Source organism: Microtus oregoni, unplaced genomic scaffold (assembly GCF_018167655.1).
Source record: "Microtus oregoni isolate MIOR12 unplaced genomic scaffold, Mior012 000003F_ref0000135, whole genome shotgun sequence".
Lineage (NCBI taxonomy): Eukaryota > Metazoa > Chordata > Mammalia > Rodentia > Cricetidae > Microtus > Microtus oregoni.
In genome coordinates this window covers 19,368,452-19,385,611 of record NW_024543062.1, presented here as the reverse complement: position 1 = coordinate 19,385,611, position 17,160 = coordinate 19,368,452, and the positions used below count along the sequence as shown (strand labels likewise).

Genomic DNA, 17,160 nt, shown 5'->3' with positions numbered 1-17,160 from the left:
GCCGGAAGTTGGCGTGCGCGTGTCGAACCGTGGGCGGCTCTCCACCGAGGCGTAGGGGCACCATGGCCACAGACGGTGAGGGTGGCACGGGCCGGACGCGGAGCTGGGCTGGGAGGGACACGTTTGGTTGTTAAACGAGCAGCCAGTGTAGTCGTTCGTTCACTCAGCAATTTCATTGTTGAGACAGGGTCTCACATAGATTTCGTGATGTCAAGGATGGTCTTGAACTCTTGATCCTCCAGCCTCTAGCGTGCTGGAAATCACAGGCGTGCCCGTGGTACTCAGATCTTTGTGCTTTCTCAGTAGGCTTCCTACCAGTTGAGTCCCATCCCCAGCCCTAGTATTTTTACGTAGGCGCCCTGTCCTGCCTTAGCCTTCCGAGTTCTGGGGTTACAGGCCTGCATTAGCACGCCAGTGTGTCGTTCGGTAAATACTGGGATTGTCCCCGTGTACTGAACGTTATTCTCGAAACTGGAGAGTACAGCACAGAATCAACACAGGGAAATTTGAGTGTGTGGTGTCATTCGGTGGAGAGGGGCGGTTGACAAGTGAAATCATTTCAAGAGGTGACCAGGGCTCTGAGGACCAAATGTGTGACAACTAAGTTCAAGAGGGCTGTCTTTCGTTAGTACTCCATTAGAGATGGAGGCACTAGAACTGGATTGAGCAACACTATGAAGTTCACTTTAAGTACAAACATCCTGGGAGGTTAAACTTAGAAGAGCAAAACGGGCAGTGGGCGGATAGAGGAAGGTGAGAGAGAGGCTCTTATTCATATACTAACCTGCTAGTTACAGCTTTTAAATTACATTTCCTCCCAAAGATTCTTGCGTTTATTTAGTGTGTGTGTGTGTGTGTGTGTGTGTGTGTGCGTGTGCGAGAGAGAGAGAGAGAGAGAGAGAGAGCGCACACACTTAGGAAGTCAGAGGCAAACTTGTGGGAATCGGTTCTCTTATTGATTGTTTAGGTTTCTGGGATTGAACTCAGGTCATCGGGCTTGTAAGCAATCACCTTTACCAGCTGAGCCCTCTCACTGGCCCCGAGTTATTTAGATTGACAACATTAGAAGCATCGCTTTGGCTACTGTGTGAGAAATGGATTCTGGGGAGCAAGAGTAATTAGGGAAGTGCACTCAGCAGTCATAGACATGACCCACACCTCTGTGAGAAAGGCAGACCTGGCACAGCTTGTCAGCCAGGGAGGCAGAGGCTGAAGGAGCTTGGCAGAGACATTTCATGCACACACTTCTGACAGGCAGCGCATTGTTTTCTTTCTTAGTCTTCTTGGTACTATCAAGGAAGGGAGCCTAAGCAGGATTTGGTTCTGCAGAAACCAGAGGTGGGGGATGGTCCTGGTGAAGAAGCTGGGCTGGGAGAAGGAAAGTAGGAGGCAGTAAGTTGGGCACACACTCGCCCAGCTCTGTTATTATGTGCACATCCAGGCTTTTCATGACAGCAGGCACTGGCAGGGTTGCTTTGTCCCTTCAAGTGCAGGCTCTTGGCTGGGTGTGGTGCCAGATACTCAAGAGGTAGGAGGTTACCAAATCAAGGCCAGCCTGGGCAATTTTTTAAGATGCTGTTTTAAAGGGTCATGGTTCCTAGGGAGATGACTCAGTGGTTCAGAGTACTATCAGGGGACCCTGGTTAGTCCAGCAGCCACAGAGCTGCAGAAACATCCAGGGAATATGGTGCCATCTCCCAACCTCTGAGGGCACTTCATAAATGTGGCACACATACATAGCTGCAGTCAAAGCTCTCACTCATATAGAATAAATGTAATTGTTTTTTTTTCCCATGGGAAAAATGTTTATTTTGAAATTATTTTAGTTTAGAAATACAAAACCTCTTGGGGAGGGAAAAAGGAAAGGAAAACACAAAGTATACAGGCAACTTTTTACTTCATAAGCTTCTCACACCCTCATTTGCTCCTAGTTCCCGCGAAGAGAAAGCATTCAGCCACCCACAATAATATTATTAATAGGGATATGGATCAGTTTCACAAAGAAGCCAATGAATCCCATGATAGCAAATCCTATGGCTGTGGCCATGGCAATCTTCTGGAATTCTTTTCTGTCGGGTTTGGTGCATCTTTTAACCAGCCGAATTGAGTCCTTTACGAACTGCCGACTTGGCTCAACAAACTGCATCACCTGATCCATGACTGATTGCGGGACGGCGGCTTGAGGAGGCAAAGACACGTAGCTTAGGAAAGGACTAATGTAATTGTTTTTAAGTAAGAAAATGCTGGGGCTGTCGTTTGGTGGCAGAGCCCTTTCTTACCATGTAGAAGTTTCTGTGTTTATTTTATTCCCAGGACCAGAGTAAATGAAGCATAGGTTCTTCGAGGACTCAGAGCCAGGACCTCCATCACTAGTCATAGTTATTACTGTGGCTGTTTGTTGAAAGCTTGTGTTAGCTGGGCCTGCTTTGTTGTGTCTGTCAGTGTGGATAGTGGCCTAATTCCTTTACATGGCAAAACTTTGTTCACAGCCGGGCAGTGGAGGCTCACGCTTTTCATCCCAGCATTTGGGAATCAGAGGCAGGCAGATCTCTGTGAGTTCGAGGCCAGCCTGGTCTACAAGAGCAAGTTCCATGATAGCTAGCAATAATAATAATAACAACAACAACAACAACAACAATAATAATCAATCGTTCACATAAGAATTGTTTTCCCCTCTTTGGCTCTTTTAAAAAGTTGGGCCCTGGTCTGGGAATGTAGCAATATAGTAAGAGTCCTTGCCTGACATTCACAGAGCCCTGGTTTGGTCCCCAGCACTGTTTCCCACCAGATGTGCTGGTACTGAAGAGACTGAAGGATCAGTAGTTTGATGTCATCCTTAGCTACGCAAGGTGTTTGAGGCCAGCCTGTGCTATATAAATAAAAACTAACTAAATAAATAAAATAAAGATTCTTAATCCCCGCTGGCTTGGCTGTTGTACGATGGCTCATCCTGGCTGCTCATGGACCAGCCTCGTGGCTCAGGGGTCCCTAATCTGCTTGAAATCCTATCGTGGAGATTCCTGTTGCTCATTCAGTAAGCTCAAGACCAGGTTTTAAAATGTGGATACCTTTGGGTTAAGTCAGTATACGTTTGTGGAGTGTCCACCACATGCCAGGAGCAGAGGATTGGCATGCCCCACCCACAGCCTAGCGCTTATAGTGCTGGGGGCAGGTGAGCGCTAAGAAGGTCTGCCCAGCTCCTCAGCCCTGGTCAGCTCAGCCTGGACCTGGTTTTGAACTTGGGGAGATCCATCTGCCTCCTCCAAATGTTGGGATTCCCCAGCATTTAAAATTAAATTTTTTCCTTAACATTTATTATGTGTGTGTTAGTGGGCAGCTTTGTTAAGTCAGGACTCACCTAACCATGTGCATGCTAGGAATTGAACTCTGGTCATCGGGCATGGCCATAAGCCTTTACCTCGTAAGCCATCTCTGACCCTTATTTTATAAAATGAGATACTGGCTCTCAAACCTAGGGCTTCCCCAATACCAGGCAAGCACTCTAATCATTTAGCTGTATCTTCAGCCCATAATTTTTAAGGAAACTTGGCTCTTTCGGTGAGCTCATGATCCGTCAGAGGATGATAGCCATATGAGGCCCTCTAGTTATTAAATGACCATCAGGAATGTTGGCTGTATTTCAGTTTCATGAGGCTGACATTTTGAAATGTTGCTCTTGTTCCTGTTTGCAGAAGATGAGTTGAATCTTCTGGTTATCATAGTTGACACCAACCCGATTTGGTGGGGAAAGCAAGCATTAAAGGGATCTCAGGTAAGATGGCTTGAGCCTTCCCACGATTCTCCTTAATTCCAGTTTGTGTGTATGCCACCCACTACTTTGCAAGCAGTATTGGGTTCTTACAAGCCGGGTGTGGTGGCCCTCGTCCAGTCCTAGCCCTTAGGTGGAGGCAGGCAGATCTCAGGAGGTCAGGCTCATTTTTCCAGTCTAGGCATCTAGAGACACTGTCAGAAAGGAGAGCTGTGAGCATATAACAGCGCCAGTTATACCGTACAGACCAGGGAGTTCTTAGAGCAGGGAGATGTGTACCTGGCCCCACCGGACCCAGGAATGCACATGAAGTCCTCAAGCCTGGTGACCTGTTGACTGTCACCCTCTTCCGGCCTACGTATGCAGGCAGCTGATTGCCTCCTGTCTATTTTGCTTTTCTAAACAGTTCCTATATCTCTTGTATGAGGAGGCGTCTTCTGTTATATATCTGCTTGGGGGAGGGAGTATGGCGTGCCGCAGCACGTATATGGAGGTCAGTGAAACATCTTTCGGGGGCCTGTTCTTTGCATCAATCGTGCGCTCTAGGGATCGAGCTCAGCTCATCAGCCTTGGTCTAAAGCACCTTTAACCACTGAGCTATCCCACCAGACCTCGTCTTTGGAGTTTTGAGATAGGTAGGGTCATCCTTTTTGTGTTTTTACATTTAGTCTTTGTTTGTGTATGTGTGTGGATGCTTGCATGTTGTAGACACCTGTAGTTAGTTTGCTTCTTTCTCTAAGTGCTCCCCAGGCATCAAAGTTCCTGTATTTGTTGAGCCATCTCATTGACCCAAGTTTTAAATTTTGATGAAACACAGTTTATTTATTGAAACAAAACAAAACAAACGAGATTGTGCTTTTTTAAAAAATTTTTTCAGTACAGGAATTTGGGTATCCCAGGCTGGCCTTGAACTTGCTGTACAGCCTGAGGATGAACTTCTGGTTCAGCTGCCTCTGTCTCCTAAGTTCAAGGCTTCCAAGTTTACATGTGTGGCCCCACCATGCCAGTATTTGAGAAGTAATGTTCTCGTGTATAAACGATTCTGTCAGTAAAGTCAAGAAGGCTTCCTCTCGGGGCTGGAGAGATGGCTCAGAGGTTAAGAGTATTGCCTCCTCTTCCAAAGGTACTGAGTTCAATTCCCAGCAATCACATGGTGGCTCACAACCATCTATAATGGGGTCTGGTGCCCTCTTCTGGCCTGCAGGCATTCACACAGACGGAATATTGTATACATAATAAATAAATAAATCTTTTTAAAAAAAAAAAAAAGAAGAAGGCTTCCTCTCAGGTGCTGTGCTTCCGGTTTTAGGAGCAGCGGAGCTGAGCCGATTTTTAGTGTTGAGTCACTGTGTAGGATGTCGGTGACTGTCCATCGGCACATAGTGGCACATGTCACGACGGGGAGGTAAAGACAGGTGAATTGCTGGACATTTGTTGCCCAGGGCAAGGCTCTTTCTTAAACACATTAGTGTATAAGTAAAGCTAAGTAATGAACAATCGGTTTTTCAATGCCGTCTTCATCAGGAACTGACTTGTTTTTCCCATGTTTGTCAGTTCACTTTATCCAAGTGCATGGATGCTGTGATGGTGCTGGCGAATTCCCACCTCTTCATGAACCGCTCCAACCAGCTGGCGGTGATAGCCAGCCACATCCAGGAAAGGTAGGACCAGCACTCTGCTGGGGCTGCTTTCTAGTCCTTGCTGGTTTCATACACGTGTGTAGACATGCTGGTTACTCTACCCTGTCAGCCGATTCTTATACCCGGGGAAGAATGGCAGACTTGGAGACTTCTTTGGAGACCCTGGCAACCCGCTTCCTGACTATAATCCCTCCGGGAGTAAAGACGGGAAATACGAATTGTTGACAGCTGCAAATGAGGTGATCGCCGAGGAGATCAAAGATCTGATGACCAAAAGTAAGAGCCTGGCTATAGTCACTGTTACCTCCTTGTAGTGAAACTGTTGTATACTTTTAAAATGTAAGGTTTGTATTGAATCTTTGAGGATTTCATGTGTACCATGTATTTTGGTGATATTTGCCAACCCCATTCTTCCTAACCCTTCCTATTTCCTCACCTCCTCCCAACTCTCTCTCTTTAATAATCTGGCCAGGGTTGCAAATGCCTTTGATTTCAGCACTCAAGAGACAGAGGCAGAAGATCTCCTGTGAGTTCTAAGCCAGCCTGGTCTACTTATCCAGTTCCAGGAGAAAGTTTGTCTCAAAAACAAAAAATAAAACAAAACAAAGAACCCTCTTGTGTTGCCCATATTCTCACGGTATGGGCCATGTCCTGGAGTATGGTTGCCCTGTCAGGGACCACACCCTTAAAAAAAGCCAACCTTGCCACCCCAGGCCATCGGTTGTTAATGGCTCCCCAGCTAGGGGAGGCTCATGCATCTGTCCATCTTAGTTACGTTTCTATTGCTGTTAAAAAGCACTATGACCAGGGCAACTTACAAAGCGTTTAATTTGGGATTCATGGTTCCAAAGGGTAGTAGAACCTTCGTGGTAGGGAGCATGGCAGCAGGCAGGTGGGATTGGTGCTGGAGCAGTAGCTGAGAATTTACATCTAATTCAAAAGCACAGAGTAGGGGAAGAGCTAACTGGAAATGGCATGAATTTTTGAAACCTTACAGTCCACCTCTGGTGACAAATCTCCAACAAGACCACACCTCCCAATCCTTCCCAAACAGTTCCTCCAACTGGGGCCCAGGAATTCACATGTATGAGCCTGTGGCAGCCATTTTCATCCAAACCGCTGCAGCCTCCAGTGTTGCCATCTTTAAAGTCAACAGTGCCTTTCCCAGCTCAGGGCTCTAATGTCCCTGCAGCCTGCCATGGCTTTCAGCCTTTGGTCTGCAGCTGTCCTTAGAGGAAAAAGGAACTCTAGAGATGAGAAGGGACTGACAGTGACCCAGGGCTGGGACAGACATGTGGGCCCATGGTCTCAGATGATAGAAACTGCTCTACAGTCAGAGCATGGGGATGGGCACTTGCTAAGAAGTAACTGAGTTCTAGAGCTGGAGAGATGCCTGGAGGTTAGCAGCACTTGCTGCTATTGGAGAGGAACCAGGTTTGGTTCATAGCACCCATGTAGGGAGGCTCAGTGCCCCCTCTAACTCCAGCTCCAGGGTAGCCAATACCCTCTGGACCTCTGCAGGCATCATGTACACATCCACACACACACACACATACACACACAATTTTTTTTTTTTTAAATTGGGTTTCTAAACAATAAATTCTTTTGAGACAAAAATCTTCCTGTATCTCCCTGACTGGCTTGGAGCTTGCTGTGTAGACCAGGCTAGCCTCAGATTCACAGAAATCTGTCTGCCTCCACCTCCAGCACAGTGGGATTAAAGGTGTAGGCTACCACACCTGGCTCCATCTTAACCAGTTCTGAGTGTACAGCTGAGTAATGCTAGGTGTGCACACTGTTTCAAGGCCATCCTACTGGCCTTCTCAAGAACCTTATCCTAAATAAAATTCCACGTCCTTTATTTTAGTTTTTTACTTTTCATCTTGGTTTATTTTACTTTATGTGTATGAATGTTTTGCCAGCATGTGTGTCTATGCACCATGTGTGTGCCTGGTTTTTGTGGAGGCCAGAAGAGGGTATCAGATCCCTTGGAGCTGGTGTTATAAATGATTATGAGCCCCCACTTGGATGCTGGGCTTTGAACCCAGGTCTTCTGGAAGAGCAGCCAGAGCTCTTAAGAACTCAGTCACCTTTCCAGTCTCTCTCCAGCCTCTAAATACCAACTCCCATCTCTGCCTCTCTTTCCCCTAAATAAACACCTAGACACTTTGAAGAGAGGCATGGAGTAGCTTACTTGGGTTTGCTGATTACTCGTCTCCGTGTTTTGAAATCCACTTTGAACAAGTCATCTTGTGATTCATTCATGAATACTTGCATTTCATAGTGACTTTATTTGAAAAAAAAGACTTAGAATTTCCCCATTTTGTGCTCTTTTACATTTGCAGGTGACATAAAGGGCCAGCACACAGAGACATTGCTAGCAGGATCCCTCGCCAAAGCCCTTTGCTGTATCCTTATGCTAGTGTGTTCCAAAGCAGCCTTTTTTAGCGAGGGTGTTTAGCTGGTGGCTTCTCCAAGACCTTGTTCTCTAACACTCATGTGCAGTGGCTCCTTTGGCCCTTCAGGGTGTTTCCATGACTATCCGAAAAGCCTGGTGCTGCTTCTTAGTGAGGTATTGCTTTGTTTCTTTTGTTTTGTTTTGTTTATCTTATTTTAAGAATGAGTGTTTTGCCTGAGTATATCTCTGTGTACAGTGTGGGTGTCTGGAACATGTGGAAGTCAAAAGAGGGAATTAAATCCCCTAGAACTGGAGTTGCAGGTGGTTGAACCACCATGTAGATGCTAGGCACCGAGGTTGGGATCTCTGCAAGAGCAACCGGTGTTGTGCCTTGCTGAGCCATTTCTCCAGCTTCTTGCTTCTTACTCTGATAGTCTAGTACTTGCTTTAATCTTATTCCTTGAATTGCCATCTCTGGTACTGATTTTAAAAGTTGTTTACCAATCTCACGGTTTAATTAGTGAGTGGCACTGTGGGTGAGCAGGTGACCTGGCCCGAAGCACAGGGCAGCTAGACTCTTCCTGATTTCACGTGTCGTGGGCTCTCACTTCACTTTTGTGAAGTGTCTTTGAACAGTATTAAGTGCGTTTACGTCCTGGCGTTTTTATCCAGTTGTCCCGATCCTCTTTATGCCTTTCAAATTCATCATCTCGCTGGAGGGACCCACTGATTTGGGTGTGGCCCCAGTTTTGGTATCAGGGATGGTGGATGGTCAGCTGTCTGTCCTGTGGGCTTCAGTGCAGAGCTCATTCTTCCCTTGCTGAGTTCAGAATTGGGTACTAAACCCAGGCCCACCCATATGGCTGTCATGGCAGGAGATGGGAGGGGGCTGGCTTAAAGTCTGAAGGTCTGTTTTCCTATTAGTGTGGATGTTTGTGAAGCAGCATGTTTATTTTCCTTAATGTTAACAATCCAGATATTCACAGAGTGAGCAAGGCAGTTAAAGGTAGGAGCTGACTGTTTTGCAATTACCGCCCTTTGATTTTAGTGCTGCATGCTTGGTGGGGTATTTAAGAATTGTTGAGGCCGGGCATTGGTGGCGCACGCCTTTAATCCCAGCACTTGGGAGGCAGAGGCAGGCGGATCTCTGTGAGTTCGAGGCCAGCCTGGTCTACAGAGCTAGTTCCAGGACAGGCTCCAAAGCCACAGAGAAACCCTGTCTCGAAAAACCAAAAAAAAAAAAAAAAAAAAAAAGAATTGCTGAGGGCTGGCGTGATGGCTCAGCGGTTAAGAGCATTGCTTGCTCTTCCGAAGGTCCTTAGTTCAATTCCCAGCAACCACATGGTGGCTCACAACCATCTGCAAAGAGATCTGGTGCCCTCTTCTGGCCTGCAGGCATATATGCAGACAGAATATTGTATACTTAATAAATAAATTAAAAAAAAAAAAGAATTGCTGAACACTCAGAGGCAGGCAAATCTCTATGAGTTCAAGGCCAGCCTGGTCTACATAATAAGTTCCAGGCCAGTCAGGGCTGTAGAGTGAGATCCTTTCTCAAAATAATATAGAATAACAATTGCTTAGAAAACCATATACTTTTTAAGCTATCTTGTTTGTTAAATTATCTGTTTTTGTCTTTTTATAGATAATCAGGAGATGAAATCAAGGATATTGGTAAGGTTATACACAATTTAGATATAACTGCAGACAGGTGGAAACCATGGGAATGAGTCCAGGTGTGATGTCACAGACATTTAAATCCAGCACTGGAAGAGGGAGACTCAGGCTGATCTCTGTGAGTTGAAGGACAATGTGATCCTACATAGCAAGTTCCAGATCAGCCAGGGCTGCATAGTAAGACCCTGTCTCACAAAGCCATCTGGAAAAGCATTTTCAACATTGTTACTTTTATAGAAAATTAATATTTCTAAAATCAAGAGCTCTTGGGCCAGTGAGATGGCTCTGTGAGTAAAGGTGCCTAGCCTGATGACTTCAGTCCCCAGGGCCCACGTGTATGGAGAAAACTAACTCCCAGTGTTGTCCCCTGGCCTCCCAGTGCATGCTGGATACGCTGGACAGATGCCCATCAGTCTATCAAGGACCAGGACGGATCTGGTATCACCATTCACTTCGGGGGTTTAGTACTAAGTAGGAAGATAGACTGGAGAAGTGGCCCCGTCTTTGACTTGGAGCAGGTCATGTCCCAGTGAGTCCTGGGAGGTGCTTGAGGTCGAACAGCTGTGTTTGCAGGTGATCAAGGCTGCAGAGGACAGCGCACTGCAGTACATGAACTTCATGAACGTCATCTTTGCTGCTCAGAAGCAGGTGAGACATCAGCCTTCCTGATTTCTGAGAGAAATCCTCGGAGGCTGGGTGTGGTGGTGCATACCTTTCTGAGTTGGAGTCCAGGCTGGTCCATATAGAGAGTTCTAGGACATCCCGAGGCTCAAAAAACAAAACAAAAAACCCAAAAATGTGATCACTGTCATTCAGTGTGGTTCTGGTTGTGGCTTGGGGATTCAGAATCCACACAGGGTACCTGTCATCCTGGGTCCTTGCGACTGGGCGGTGTTCTCAGAACACTCCAGCTTGTAGCAGGTGTCATGCTGCTCATCCCGTTAGCCCACATGTGGCTAAGACTCTCGGGTTGGCGGTTTGATACAGGAACCCTCAGCTTTTCCATCTTTTGTATTTTTTTAATTTTTGGCAGTGTCATTTAACCCAAGACTTTTCACGTATGTGATGAGCTCTACGTGACCTGAGTGTCCCCAGGAGCTTCTTGTTTTGTGTTGAGACAGGTGGGCTCTTGCTAACTTGCCCAGGCTGGTGTCAGCTCCCTGCAGTCCACACAGGCCTGGAACTTGAGAAGCCCCTGTGTCAGTCTGCTGGGCAGCTGGCTAACGGTGTGCGCCATTCACCTACAGTTTTTCTTTTGATGCTAGTGTGGCATGTGCTGTGCAGATAACTGAGATGTTCGGATAACCTGATGCATCATCTTCATTCTCTGTTTTTTTTTTTAATGTGTCCAAGTGTTCTGCCTGCAGAAATATACATGCAACATGTGCACTTCTGGTGCCCGTAGAAGCCGCGGGAGGGTGGTAGAGCTGGTGGAACTAGTTACAGATGGTTGTTAGATAGGATGTGGGTGCTGGAAACTGAATCAGGGTCCTCTGGAAGGGCAGCCAGTGCCCTTAGCCACTGCACCATCTCTCCAGCCTCCTCTAAGCCTCAGTTGGAACATACAGCACCACTGGAGCCCAGTATTACCTTCAGTGTGGTGCATGTTGCAGTGAAAAGGGGTCAGGCTTTGGAGACAGGATTGGGACCTGGACTGGATGTTTCAGAAGCCAGTGTCCACCGTGCAGCATCACTGGACATGTTAAAGTACCCATTTTAGGGATAGAGTCTGATTGGACAAAATGGAGCACATCTCTACCAATACTAGGGAGGTGGAGGCAGGAGGATTAGCACAAATTCTATGTCAGTCTAGACTATAGAGTTGAGAACCTGTCAAAAAAAAAAAAGATAAAAGAGAATAGAGTCTAGCCGTCTGAGACAGCCATAACCATTGCTGTAATGTTTTAAATGCTCCTTTCAGAATATTCTCATCGATGCCTGCGTCCTAGACTCGGATTCCGGGCTTCTCCAACAGGTATGTTTCCAGGGGGTGTTTCTGGTTGTTTGTCTTGAGACAGGACCTCACTGTAGCTGTAGCTGGATCTGGACTCACAGAGGTCTACCTGCTTCTGCCTCCCGAGTGTGGAGATTGAAAAGTTTGTAACACCATGCCTCCCCCACTATTCAGTTTTCTAGGAAATAATTTAATTTTCGAGGAAAATGTAAATTCTGTACGTTGCATTATTTATATGTCTTGGGAATTACTGTTAGATGTTGTAGTCGTGCTTTCTCGTGGACCCACTAGCCTGCAAATAATGACATTGGGGACATTAATTATAAAAGCTCGACCTTAGCTTAGGCTTGTTCCCAACTAGCTCTTATAACTTAACATATTAATTTACATTCTGCCCTGTTCCTCATCTCCATACTTCCCATCCTGCTTCCTCCTCGTCTGGCTGGCACCTCTGCCTTTCTTCCCAGAGCTCGCTCTCTGCCCAGATCCTGCCTATACTCTCCTGCCCAGCTATCGGCTGTTCAGCTTTTTATTGCACCAATCACAGCAATACATCTTCACACAGTGTACAGATATCCCACTACAAGGTGTTGCTTTGGGGTTTGGGGGGGCAGGGGTGGTAAGATCTTACTCTAGCCCAGGCTGGGGTCACATTCATAGCAGTTCACCTGCTTTAGATGCTGCTCTTTGAGCAGAAGTTTGAAACTAAATCTTTTGATTTTACCAGAATGGCGAGGGTGTAAAGGTCACACACCTGAAATAATCAGCAAGCCATGGGTGACTGCCTTTTGCTCACAAGAAGTATTTCTGGGCCAGTGAGATTGCTCAGTGGCTAAAGGTGCCTGTGCCCAAAGCTGATGACTTGAACACATATGCTGGAAGGAGAGCACCGCTCCCTCAAGTTCTCCTCTGGTCTCCATTCGTGTGCCATGGCTTGCATATGTGTGCACACACAAATAATAAACGTAAAGACAATTGTTAATATCCCTTCCTTTCCCTTCAACATTTCCTTAAAGAGTTACGTCCTTGAAGATCAGTCATCAGTGAAAAGGGCTGGTGCTGGGCTGAGGGGAGGGAGCATGCGCAGGTCCGAGAGAGCTGCACTTGTCAGTTCTTGGGCTCAACTTGACAGTAGGCATGTGGTATTTTTTGTTTGTTTATTTTGTTTTTTTGTGTTTTGAGACAGGGTTTCTCTGTGTAGCCCTGGCTGTCCTGGAACTCGCTCTGTAGATCAGGCTGGCCTCAAACTCACAGAAATTCTCCTGCCTCTGCCTCCCAAGTACTGGGATTAAAGTCTTGTGCCACCACCACCTAGCCTGTTTTTTGTTTTTAATGCATAAGTGCATTTTAAGGAATTGTTTAAGATACCTAAGAATTCATTACATTTTATTTAAAATCTAGTATCCCTCCCCGTGAGGATGAGACACAGTGTAGGAGTTAGTCCTGGGTGTGGGCGCCATATGACATCAGTGCTTGTGTCTGTGTCATGTTCAGATGAGGGTGACTGCTGCCTCCCTCAGCTCCTCAGCCACCCTGGCTTTATGTAACTACACTGTTGCAGTTCCCATTGCCTTATGTATTAGGCTTTCAAGGTGACTTGATTTGCAGCTCTCAAAGGCTGTCTCGTTAACTTGGAGATAACTCTGGTTGAAAGCTGGCTCTGGCCCTGTCCCTCACCAGGATGCCTCGGTGCACATGCCATCGGCTCCTGGACCTCAAGTCACGGGCGGACAGAGCTCTGGCTTTTCTGCGCAGTGGCTTCTCCCAAACTCTGAGCCCTGTCTCTGAGCAGAGCATGGTTCACAGGGCAGCCACCCTGCTTTCCCTCTTTCTCTTCCTCCCTTTCCATACTGCTGTGATCTGGATGAATCTGTCCTCAGCACAGATGCTGAATCCCACTCCTGTCTTCTTTCCTAACTACCCCTTCTGTGGGGCTTGCAGACATCTGGGCTCTCTTAGCACACTCAGTCTGTCATCTTGGGAGTCAGAAAGATGCTGATGATGGCATAAGACAGGCCATGTTACTCCCTTGCTTAACTGCCCCCACCCCATCCCTAGCATCCCAGCACACTTTGGCTAATACCCAAGTCCTTGCCTTGGCCTTCTGTTCACTCCACATCTTCTCTTTTCCTGTGGACCCAAGGGTGGTGTTGCCTAAAACCATAGTTAACCTGGGCTGTTGTGGCCTAGTGCCTTGGCACTTCTCCCCTGCTACCTAGACTTGGCCCTTGCCTTCCCTCAGCTTTCCTTCCCCATCACCCACTTGATTGTCATGGAAATTAAAATCTATAACATCAGTTTTGTGCCCAGCAGCCCGATGTGCTCTTCTCCCTCCTCCCCCTTAAAACTAGCAAGGAAACTTTAAAGCAAAGCATTGGGAAGCTCATAATAGGCTGAATGGCACAGAGGGCAAGAGAATGATGCTGCCAGGGGCTGTCCTGCCTGTTGGCAGTGCTAGGAGCTCACCTGAGGAAGAGATACAGTAGCCTGGGAGTCTGGAGCAGAGCTGAGTGATCGTGTCTGTAGTATGGGCAGTAGTGAATACATGAACCTCACTGGAGCAGAGCTGAGTATCGTGTCTGTAGTGTGGGCAGGAGTGAATACATGAACCTCACTGGAGCAGAGCTGAGTATCGTGTCTGTAGTGTGGGCAGGAGTGAATACATGAACCTCACTGGAGCAGAGCTGAGTATCGTGTCTGTAGTGTGGGCAGGAGTGAATACATGAACCTCACTGGAGCAGAGCTGAGTATCGTGTCTGTAGTGTGGGCAGGAGTGAATACATGAACCTCACTGGAGCAGAGCTGAGTATCGTGTCTGTAGTGTGGGCAGGAGTGAATACATGAACCTCACTGGAGCAGAGCTGAGTATCGTGTCTGTAGTGTGGGCAGGAGTGAATACATGAACCTCACTGGAGCAGAGCTGAGTATCGTGTCTGTAGTGTGGGCAGGAGTGAATACATGAACCTCACACCAGCTGACTTAGAGACCTGTGGAGTCCTCATGAACCCCACTCCCCTGGGAATGCCAAGGTTCTGTGTTGTTCATGACCCCTCTGTCTTACAGGCTTGTGACATTACAGGGGGATTGTACCTGAAGGTGCCTCAGATGCCTTCCCTCCTGCAGTACTTACTGGTGAGTTATTGGGCCATCTCTAAAATACCAGGGTAGGAATTGCTGGGAGAGAATGGCTTCAGGGTTCCCAGGCTGAGAAGGGTAGGCTTCCAGGTCTTTGAACTCTGAAAGTTTTTGCAGATGTCATATGATTATATAGCAGAGTGGCGTGGGGCTGACAGCATGGCTCAGGGAGTAAGGGTGCTTGCCGCCAAGCCTGATGACCTGAGCTCAATCTCAGGATCTGTATGGGGAAAGGAGAGAATCACCTCCTACCAGTTGTCTTCTGCCTGCCATGTGTATGTGCTCACACACATACAAGTGCACAAATTAAATGAAAAATTAAAAAAAAAATTGTGGGATGAATAACAATGAATCTTAATAGGTGTTAAAGGAAATTATTATTTTGTGTATGTTACGTCCCCTGAGTGCATGTGGAGGGCAGAAGCCAACAGGCAGGAGCAGTTCTCTCCTACCAGTGTGGGCTCTAGGAATGGAACTCAGCTCATCCAGGCTTGCTCTCATGTACCTTTCCCCACTGAGCCAGCCATATAATCAGCCCCAGAGGACAGGCTCTAGTTAGTATTCTGGTGCTGATTGGCTAAGATCTGCTCTTGAGTGTGACGACTGGCTGAGCTCTGCTGTCTGTGTGATGACTGGTTAAGCTGTTGTCTGTATGATTGGCTAACGCTGCTGCTTGTCTGTGTGTGATGATTGGCTAAACTCTGTTGTCTGTGTCTGGACTGTTGCTGTTTTAAAAGTTCCTTGTAGGGGCTGGAGAGATGGCTCAGTGGTTAAGAGCATTGCCTGCTCTTCCAAAGGTCCTGAGTTCAATTCCCAGCAACCACATGGTGGCTCACAACCATCTGTAATAGGGTCTGGTGCCCTCTTCTGGCCTGCAGGCATACAAACAGACAGAATATTGTATACATAATAAATAAATATTTAAAAAAAAAAGTTCCTTGTATATTTTTTCTGTTTTTTGTTTATTTGTTTTTTTTTAAACAGTGGGTTTTTCTTCCGGATCAAGATCAGCGATCTCAGCTAATCCTCCCGCCTCCGATCCACGTGGACTACAGGGCTGCCTGCTTCTGTCACCGAAGTCTCATTGAGATTGGCTATGTCTGCTCCGTGTGTCTGTCCAGTAAGCTCACGTGTAGTTTTTCTTCTTGTCTCTGTTGGGGAATGGGGCAGCACAGAACGAAATCTGGTTTTCAAATCCTTATTTCCTTGTTTTTGTTTTGTTTTTTTTAAATTTTGAACAGTTTTCTGCAATTTCAGCCCCATCTGCACCACGTGCGAGTGAGTATCTTCACAGGTGCTGATGGGAGTGGGTTCCCAAGGACTTCCGAGCCCTGAAATGTTCTTCTCTCTCTATCGTTCCAGGACAGCCTTTAAGATCTCGCTCCCTCCTGTACTGAAGGCTAAGAAAAAGAAACAGAAGGTGGCCCTGTGATGAGCGATGTGCACGCGTTTCCCCTTCTTGCTGCCGCCTGCTCTCCCTGGAGGGCGCTGCTCTCATCCTGTGCTTGTAGGGTGGAGCTGACGTGCACCCCAAGCCTCCCATGTTCAATGGAAAGGGGACAAGCACAGGGTTAACACTTTCTGTCTGTTGCTTAGCAGAAGCCTGGTTCATCTGTTGTTGCTCTCTTCCTTGGGGCTGGGTGTTGAATCCCCGCCTTGCAGGTCCTCGGCCAGCACCCCACTGCTCCGCTGCAGCCGCCTGGGATTTTGTCCTTAGATTTGTCCTCCGTCACAGCTTATCATCTACATTCTGGGCTTTCTGTACTAAAAGATGGGCAGTGAGTGAAGTTGGAATGCCACTCGGGAAGGTGACCAGCATTGGGTCATCATCAGTCATGACAAAGCATCTTGGTTGGACTGGTGTGCACATGCCTGGAATCCTGGGTCAGGAAGGTTTGGAATTCAGATCCTGCCTGTCTTTTAAGAAAATGAACATTTTATATCAAATAAGTTGTTTCCTTTAACTATATTTAAATGTAACCTGACCTAAAGGCATAAGCCTTCAATCCCAGCACTCAGGGTGCAGAGATTGAGGCCAGCCTGGTCTACGCAGTGAGTTGAAATCAATCAGGGTTGCATCTTGCCACTTCATTTACAAAAACAAACCAAACCAAACCAGTAGTCAGTGTAGGAGACCTGCTGACTCGAGGCTCCCCGCAGCTGTTAGCTGTTCTGTATTTGTCTGGTATGCCCTCATATTTGCACAGAGTTAACCAAGATTATTAGTAATGGTTTTCAACAAAAATGTATAAAATCTGAATTTAAATATACAAAAGGAGCAATCGCAGGGGCTGTGGTAAAGGTTGTCAGAGACACACGCGAGGGAAGAGTTTGTCGCCTGGGGTCAGAGCCACCTCATGGGGAAAAGGAGCTATCTAGAGGTATAACCCTGTCATTTTCTAATAGAATAACATTAATGTTGGAGAACTGTTGAATACTAAAATGTAAATGAGTTTAATCGAAACACTTGTAATTTCAACAATAAAAATTCTATTTTTATATTTACTAATTTTCTTAAAGTATTTTTCTAGATATTTTCATTAGTTTTTTCGAGACAGTTTTTCTGCATAATAGCCCTGGCTGTGTT

The 17,160-nt window shown here is 46.7% G+C and overlaps 2 protein-coding genes across 4 annotated transcripts; one reads left to right on the top strand and one right to left on the bottom strand.

Moving 5' to 3' along the window:
• The first annotated feature begins 20 nt into the window (after positions 1–20).
• Gtf2h3 (general transcription factor IIH subunit 3) lies at positions 21–17,078 on the top strand. Of its 3 annotated transcripts, none has more exons than XM_041649051.1 (13): positions 21–75; positions 3,693–3,772; positions 5,324–5,430; positions 5,519–5,685; positions 7,755–7,817; positions 8,784–8,813; positions 9,453–9,481; positions 10,058–10,132; positions 11,406–11,459; positions 14,502–14,570; positions 15,558–15,693; positions 15,815–15,851; positions 15,936–17,078. In XM_041649051.1, exons 1-13 carry the CDS (start codon positions 63–65, stop codon positions 16,003–16,005), a joined length of 930 nt encoding a protein of 309 aa, XP_041504985.1. In that variant the 5' UTR covers positions 21–62; the 3' UTR covers positions 16,006–17,078. The 3 variants fall into 3 exon arrangements, with proteins under 3 accessions (XP_041504985.1, XP_041504987.1, XP_041504986.1); XM_041649052.1 differs by lacking the exon at positions 21–75 and adding an exon at positions 661–753; XM_041649053.1 differs by lacking the exon at positions 3,693–3,772 and having other exon boundaries at positions 35–75.
• LOC121446428 (protein transport protein Sec61 subunit gamma) lies at positions 1,802–2,209 on the bottom strand. The gene has a single exon (XM_041649054.1). It carries the CDS (start codon positions 2,156–2,158, stop codon positions 1,952–1,954), a length of 207 nt encoding a protein of 68 aa, XP_041504988.1. The 5' UTR covers positions 2,159–2,209; the 3' UTR covers positions 1,802–1,951.
• Positions 17,079–17,160: the final 82 nt, after the last annotated feature.